We start from the raw sequence: 8565 nt of genomic DNA, 5'->3' as shown, positions 1-8565 counted from the left end.
TATATGAAAGTTTAAAATTAACTAAGTCTAATGCAGTTTTAAAACAGTCTTTTAAAATAAAAACAATATTAAATGTGTAGTAATAGTTGTCCGTGATGACAGGGTCCCGTCACGGGCGTCGTTGTTATATTGTACGAGAAATATATGTTGAACATTACAATAGGATTGTAAACATGGTTGTTGTAACATAATAGAATATATTTTTTCTATTAAGTTGGACGGCCGAGCACGGTACGTGACAATACGATGGGGAACGACATGTTGGTACAGTCTACTGCATTTAATGTTTATTAATATAAATAATTACAACTACATTTTTTTTTTTGACTAATATAATGATGTTGGCCGCAGTTGGCCTTTACAAGTTGATCGGACGATTATAAAACTACATTATCTCCGATTATGTATATGTAGTATACGTAACAACGCACAAAGGATTCTATATAATGGCGGAATCAGTTGGTTTGATCAATTTGGTCTCACTGCAAATAGTAGTAGTAATGTGCATTCATAATATATGCATAAGAGAGTGTACCAACATATATAATGATGGATATATTATAAATATTATATTATTTACTGTATACAATTTGTCTATGACGTATTGATTGATGTATGGTGCCAAAAGTGATTGAAACGTCTTGATCTCTTGATTATGGTAATATATACGTTTTAAATTTGCATTGCCAAGCCAAATTATAAAAGAAAGCAGGGCGCAATGTATTATATACTTGCGTACATATACATTTATATTTGGTTATATACAAAAGGTATTTCTATATCAACAGCATGTAAGCGATATGTGATTCGTATAATTAATATTTTGTGGCTCAAAATTGTAGCATTAAAATCCTTTTTTAAATTTATACCTGTGTATATGAGTATATGCAAATAGCTGGAGTTGTACTATTTTAATATCTAAGATTACACCCTATTTCTGATATACATACATCTCGTCCTCTTTTTAATAGTTGGGCTATGCACCGAATGGACATTCAGTTGATTAATTTAAATATAGAAGTGTATCCGTACCTAATGTCTTTATTTCTATTTAACAATGTGTCCTATCACTCACAATCAAGAGAACAGACAAACACGTCACAAGTAGATAGGTACTTAAAACTTCGATAATAATATTAATCTCATTACGAAGTTGGACAAATCGTATCAATGCAAACTATGTTGTATGTATCTATAATTGATTTCTGTATTATCTAAACTGAGGCGATATATCGATGCCTCCTTCTATGTTTTTAAATGTTCTATGTATTCTCTATGGTTACTGTTGGTGCTGCCAATTTATTTTGTGTTCATTAATTTGACGGGAAGTGCTTTCTCGAGTGAGGCAAACTTAGCAAAATGTATTTTGATATTATTTATGTTCACGTTTGTAAATATTATACAGAAATGGCATATCTCATTGTTCGGTAGATACGTAAGATACAACTCCACAATAAATACGCGGTTGGAGATTTGAACTTGTTTTATTTCGTACTCACTTTTAGACTGTCGTGGTAATAATAATTTCTACTTCGCAAAAATGTCAGCTCAAGTCTGACATTGAAAATAACTTCGTGATAGTTTATAGTATTGACTGACTACCCAGTGGAGAAAGACCGAACTTGATTAGTTGTCGGTTTTTTTCATTAATATGGAGTATAGTGGCAGGCTCGTTCATTGCTACGTTGGTTTTAAATGTACCCACATGTGTTTGTGTAATTAGGTGCGTCTACTCACGACTTTGACACAATGCAGGATCATTGTGGACAAAAGTCGTGAAGGTAAGTTTTTTTCTAACATTAAACTTGTTTAATAAGTGAAACGCAAACTTTTGATTGGTGCGTTTTACTTATTAATAGTCTATTTTTTGTTTATATAACTGTAATTATTTCGTTAAGTGCGAGTTACGATTGAATGACGTATTCTTGTTGTAAAGAATCTGCAAAAACAACTTGAATTGTTTCATTTATTAGTCGATAAAAAAACAATAGTTTATGTATTTTTTTCATTGTTATGTCAGAGTAAGTATTCATTCTATTAGCCCAGGCGTGTTTCTATGTAGTTTTATATCCAGGCTTAAGAAAAATAGGGATCGATATAGAAATGCATAGAATACTTTTTAATAACCATATATTTTTTATGTTACAGATGAACTTCCACTAATAACAAAGTTCCTTTAATAGATCTGTATTATTATTATTATTAATTATTAATAATTGTATATTTATTTATTTTAAGTACATGTATTCTTAATTAATAGTAGGTATATCTAAATAAAGATTTTTGTAATTTTATCTATGGTAGTACCAAACATTAAGACCTTATTCTCATTTTTCCAAAATCTTATTAGCTCATCCTGCCTTTACCCTGAACAATAACAAAAATAATATACATGATAATACATATCTTATATAGATATATCCCACTACTTGGTATAAGGAATGTCCTGGATATATTCCTCGCTTACCTACAGTCATAGTGTCTCTAGCATTCTCTCTTATTATTCGTCTAGATTTGAGGTATTAATCAGGAGAGCAAAAATTTCACTCCTGTAATAATCCTTCTCGACTTCCAACTCAAAGTAAACTATATAATATTGACAATATAAACAATAGATATAAATATTACAATACTGCTAAGTTTTCTATATAAAGAAAAAGTTGTAAACTTTAAATTTAGTGTACAAATGCTTTATATCTAATATTAGATATAATTTTACTGTGCCATTTATGGTAACTGTTATAAACTAAAATTTAATAATATAAAATAAGCACATGATACACAAATGCGTACATTTTATATTAAAGTCTATAAGGTGGCTTTCAAAAAACATGATTATGAAAAGGACGCCGAATATAGCTCGGTCGCTCAAGTCCATATAATTATGTAAACAGTTGTTAATAGTAAATTTTGTTTTTTTATTTTAATAATTTACTAAATTATGTATATATGTATTTTATGTCGGTATATTGTCTATTTCTATAGAAACCACAAATCTTTTCCTAACTCAAAGCTTCGATAACCCAGGTTGTCCGTAAGAGATTGCTTTAAGCGGTAAACCCGCCTTTTTTAGCACATTATTTAAATATTTTTCTGTGTGCAATAAAAAGTTATATTATTACTATTATTACATGACATATATACATCTACATACATAATGTTATTTTAGATCCGGTGTACTGCTCCCCAAATAGGTTCTGAGATCCGAGACAGTGGATTTGATTAACTTAGCGGGTATGGTTTCTCTGTTGAGACGTTTGTACGCGGTGTAACGGTGACAACCTCCGAAACTGTAAAAGTAATTACCACCTTCTGTGCCTACAATCCATAGGACGTCTATAGGTGGCACATTACCTATCTTCTCTTCGTTCTGCAATAAATAATATTGTATGTAAATTACAGCAGTAATAACCCTTAAACGAATGGCAGATTGTCGAATAGATGTTGTGACAAAGTACCAATTTAAACACCTATGCATACGGTCTTCATCGCAAACGATGGACGGCAGGTATTAAATTATTTGGAATTTTATTGTTTCTGCCTACCTTAATGAGAAACAAGCGTGACGACTGACGATGCACATAATAATAATAACAACCCAGCACTATTCACACGGCGCACAGTGGGAACTTTGACTCATTTTCATCTCATAAATCTATAACATCTGTATTAATAAAGATATATACATGATTTTTTTTCCTGATAATCTTAAATATATATACTTTTAAATAATGTATGCTTTGTGAGTAAAAAAATATTTCTAATAGTTATAGAAAATGTAGGAATACAAGAAATATAGAATTTGTAGACTTACATTTATGTCCTAAGAAGTTTATACAGAAATAAGTAAAAGTATCTACGTAAAAAACAAAAATTCTTATAAAGATGGCTTACAAGTCACTCAAGAGCTCCTTTGCTTCATCAAAAAGTACTAAATATTTTTAATTGGAAGGTTTTCTTAAACTGTTATGTATGGGTCAGAGGTATATAAAAATGCGTGTAGAACATCTTTGTTAGAAATTGTAGGCTACCCTCGAACATTGTCTTGCATGATGAAGCCTGAACTGTTTATAGTCTTTGTTCCGTGACTCTTGAGCATCTTCTGAAAGTTGCCCGAGAGGCAAGACAGAAAAGTGACGTGTCACACGTTCACATTTCATTTCATAACATAAAACAGTTTTATTAATTCCTCATCTATACCAGTGATTTTTAATGTACAATGATAATTTTGGAAAAATCTTCTGGCTGTATTGCCGTCATTAGTGTTGCTATCTAACAACTCCTCATATTTTTATACTGTGCCTTGTTCAGATCCAATTTTATGAAAATGCTAAGAGCTTAATGTTTTGAATATGCTGTTATATGTGCCGGTTCATTAATAAGATTACTCATTAAGATTGCTCATTTCATTCTAGTTTTCTGCCGGCAATGCTCGTAAAATATCAACGATGAAACCCTTAAACCCTGTATATATGAGTTCAGTATGAAGTACACAGGTATCAAGCAATCCCTTGTTTTTCCGTTTCTTTGTCCGAACTGTCTTCGTACGTTTTAGAAGGTCTGCCTCTTTTCTCTGTCGAAGTAGGAGGTTCAGGTTCGCATGTAGTTTTTTCTAGGTTTACAGTGAAAATACCATCCTATCAATTGCTATTTTATTTAAAAACTGTTCTTTCTTTCGACCACATTTCGTATAGCGTTGACGAAACTGAGTTATGAAGGACTTCTAAATACTTGCGATAATTTTTGCTATATTGGCATCTGAAGATTCGGTAAAATTATTTCGTATATAGTTTGAGATAGAATCAACATAATTTGTATCACTTTAAATCAATAAGAGACTTAAGTCGCATCTGGTACACGAGAATTCACTCATTGGGGCGAGATGAGTAATTAACAATTGTTTAGTAATGACAAATGCTTATGAAGAACTGTAATATTTCATATGCAAATACATACACTATTTTATACTTGATAATGATCATATACGTGTGCAAAATTACTTGATAAAAAATATTTTCATCATTTGCGGTATAGAATAGGTCTGTATGGGAATGGGAACTATATACTGAGTGAAATAGTTGATAAAAGTAAGGCAAAAGATAAAATATAAAGTAATAATTGAGCAAAAAGTATTTTTTTGAGTATTCAGACAGAGAATCTCAAATAAAGAAGAAAATCTTAATATACGTACTTAGAAAAAACAAATCTCACCATGATATTATACTCGATTTAAATATTTTACGCAGTGAAACTGCAAAAAAAAATGTTATGCCATCAAATTAAATTATATTTCCTAATAAATAAAATCAAATTTAGAACTTCGGCAAGCTTCGGCAACTGTCAAATCTCCAAGTGAAAGTCTGAGAAAAGAAAATAGTACATATAACGATATATGGATTTTTAGTTAAATAATATTCGACTAAACTAAATATATTTTTATTTTATAGTAAAGTACACATTCTAAGCATTCTAAAATGGTATCACACTATATAACTTGATATTGTTTTGATACTATAAACTTGTACCAAACAAATTTAAGTTACAAAATTATTTTTGTATTTTTTTCATTCCTTGACTTTAGAGGCTCTATTCTATGAAGTATGAATAGTCAGAGATTTGAATCATATTTATAATGATAGAGTAACTCTTTGGCTACAAGTTGAGGTATTATATATGCACATCCACTGAGTTTTAGAAAAAGTATTTATGAGATGGCTTTCTTAGGCGAGTTCCCACTGTGCGGCGCCATCTAGTTCCAAGATAAGCAGCTGTGTACTAGACAACTGACAGAAATACTTATATTTTTTATTTTATATAGTATACCTAGAAAACAAACTACGCTATACAAACAATCACATGCATGAATACACATGTTAGTACTCTGCTAGAAACTGAATCTACGATCATCGGAAGTAGAGCGGTGTGCGAAACTGCTAGACTATCGATATGATACTTCTAAATAACCACAGTGGTTAAAATAATTATCTGTGATCCTGAGGAGATAAAAACCTATGCTCCTAAGAATGTCCTTCAATGTTTGTTTTAAAAAGGACGAGCACAATAGATTTATGTAGTTCATAGTGTTAGTGGTCTTAGCACGTGACAGTAGCCCAAAACCCCCAATAAAATATATATATACATATATATTCTAAAGAAAGATTGTTCTGAGTACTGACCTGTATGGTTTCCATTAGCGATTGCACCTTGTCCTCGCTGAGTTCTGGTTCGAAAGGCCTCAGGATCACCGACATCGGAACATCGTGTATCTCGTCCTTGTACGCGCTGTGTATGCTTGTCATCCTGGCCGCTGAGCACACAAGTAACACCCATACAAAACTTATGTATCTAGTCATATCTTAACACTGTTAACTATGGCAGCTACAGTAGGTATACGTCGCTAAACAAGATAAAATATATTTTCCATGTACAGAACAGTATACATCGCTAAACAAGCAATACAACTTATATTATTATAATTATTTTATATGATAATATAGTCTGTGTTTATAAATTACCGAAAGAATTTCCAAATATGCACGGATCGTGACTCGAAGGATTACCTATAAATGATAAAATCGTTGATAACCGCCTAGATCTATTTACTACTAATTTTTGTAGAGCCTTAACATTACAAAATCCAACGCCAACGTCTTCGCACGTTGACATCGGTGGTGGTAGTTTGAAAATAGGCAATTTGAAATTAACACTAATTCTATCAATTAAGATTATTAAATAATTAATGTCGCAGTCAGAGTATTATTAGATATCAATAGCACTGTACTGATTTTGGTTCGGTAATTGTTTTGCAATCAAAAAGAGTAGATATTGTCCTTATTGTTAAATTTTTAAGACGAGACGATATGTAAGATTTTATTTGTGTAAGGAATTCTTATATTTTACTGACAATTAATTATTTTCAGAGCTGCTTTATTAAGCATAACAAGTTTGATATTTCAAACTACCCAGGTGCAATATTTTATTAAGCACTAATAAACATAAATTTCACATTTTCCTCGTAAGGATATTTTTTAATAAAATATTCATATAGAACAGGAAAAACTTTCAACAAAAACTTTACCGTTCTTCACCTAACCATCACTTCAGAATTGCACATATAGGTATCTATATAACTGATAAATGACACACAAATCAATAAAGGCCTTCAAGCCAAGATATTGTATTTATTTTACATATTAATAATTACGGTACTTACAATTTTTTAATATCACAGAATTGGTTAGGGCTACAATCGATTTTATCATAACAAAACACTCGAATAAAAAGACTAGCTTCTCAAACGAATACAAACGTCAAACTGAGACTTATGCTGGCAGCCTTGCGTTTGTCATTTGCCACCTGATTCATCCAAGGTCACAGAGGCGATAAAACGTAAATATTACTTATCATAATGATTTGATCAAGTGGAACCGGCTAATTCGCTGTCATCAATATTAGTGGCCCATCAAAGTCCATTAAAAACTGTAACGTATATGCATTAGGAGATTATTAAGCTATTAGGTCTACACTTCCCATACATGGGGTGACGTCATAACTAAAGATATAGATAATTGCTACTTTTAGCTACAGCGGTATATAAATGAGTGTGAATAACTCTCCTCCTAAATCAGGTCGTGTATTCAAATTTAGGATTTAAACTAACTCTCTTTAATGTAGAACATCGTTAACAAATCAAATTTACGTAGAGATGGCATGTTGAATCTGATAAATTAAATTTCTCTATATCGTGATAAATTCCTGGTCAAATTGCAAACTGATCTAACGTCATCTTATCATCCTCCACTGGTGCCTCGTCAGCGTAAACCGTTATGACAAGCGGTACTCCACTCCATTAAAAAAGTATAAAATGTGCGATACGACGCAATTCAAATAATGTTATCTGATCATAAATACAAAAAATGTTTAGGTATTACATATATCTCATTATACCTCGGTTATATTTGAGATGAGGAAATAATTAAAGCTGATATGACTTGAATATGATTCTTGGTGTTAAATCGATTTTAGATTGTCAAGAACGGAACGATAAAGATCTAAAGATAAATATCTATAACTGTAACATGACATTAAAACATCCTGTTTACTCGTGTTTAAATCTGAATTTTACTATAAGGTTGAAATACGAGGATGAATACTCACCGTTTTTTGTTCATGAGATAATAAAAATGGTACGCAAGAACTGCCCATACAAATACCCAACGAACATAATCAACAAAATTATTCCTTCCACAAACAATTAAACATATGTATAATCCTACTCGACGAACTATATTCTTGTCAAGTGGGAAGGGGATTGTAAGCAATGTGGATAACCCCATTACTAGCATTGTACCATCTCAGGTTGACCTCCACGCAGTTTCCTATAGAAACCTTTTTGATAAATTCTTGTTTAATTTACCACGATGATCCAACTGACCTGACCTCATGTTCAGCTTATCATACTCTAATGATGCCCCGCCAGCCTAAACCGTTTAGCGCAGGCGGGGCACAATTCCATTATAATCCATTAAATGTTGTAGAGATTACATTTAAGTATATTAATAAAAA

General features: G+C 31.5%; 1 protein-coding gene across 5 annotated transcripts; it reads right to left on the bottom strand.

Annotated features, from left to right (window-relative positions):
- Positions 1-2118: 2118 nt before the first annotated feature.
- On the bottom strand, positions 2119-8449 carry LOC131850351 (sulfiredoxin-1). 5 transcript variants are annotated; one of them, XM_059200567.1, is made up of 4 exons: positions 8435-8449; positions 7214-7479; positions 6177-6307; positions 2132-3370 (listed from the first exon to the last, which is right to left on the bottom strand). In XM_059200567.1, the coding sequence occupies exons 2-4, from the start codon at positions 7260-7262 to the stop codon at positions 3161-3163; spliced, it is 390 nt and encodes a 129-aa protein (XP_059056550.1). In that variant the 5' UTR covers positions 7263-7479; positions 8435-8449; the 3' UTR covers positions 2132-3160. The 5 variants fall into 5 exon arrangements, with proteins under 5 accessions (XP_059056547.1, XP_059056551.1, XP_059056550.1 ...); XM_059200566.1 differs by lacking the exon at positions 8435-8449 and adding an exon at positions 8158-8363; XM_059200564.1 differs by lacking the exons at positions 7214-7479; positions 8435-8449 and adding an exon at positions 6516-6714 and having other exon boundaries at positions 2119-3370.
- Between the last annotated feature and the right edge of the window lie 116 nt (positions 8450-8565).

This window comes from Achroia grisella, unplaced genomic scaffold, assembly GCF_030625045.1.
Source record: "Achroia grisella isolate CSIRO2021 unplaced genomic scaffold, CSIRO_AGI_Agris_v1 utg754, whole genome shotgun sequence".
NCBI classification, from domain to species: Eukaryota; Metazoa; Arthropoda; class Insecta; order Lepidoptera; family Pyralidae; genus Achroia; species Achroia grisella.
This window is presented reverse-complemented; position numbering and strand designations above follow the sequence as displayed.

Bases quoted from the DNA above. Each gene is read 5' to 3' on its own strand.
- LOC131850351 (XM_059200564.1), bottom strand. From the start codon at position 6,666: ATGTCAACGTGCGAAGACGTTGGCGTTGGATTTTGTAATGTTAAGGCT. The intron at 6,308-6,515 runs GTAATTTATAAA...TTGTGTGCTCAG, and splicing joins CATATTTGGAAATTCTTTCG to CGGCCAGGATGACAAGCATA. The intron at 3,371-6,176 runs GTCAGTACTCAG...TATTTATTGCAG, and splicing joins CGCTAATGGAAACCATACAG to AACGAAGAGAAGATAGGTAA.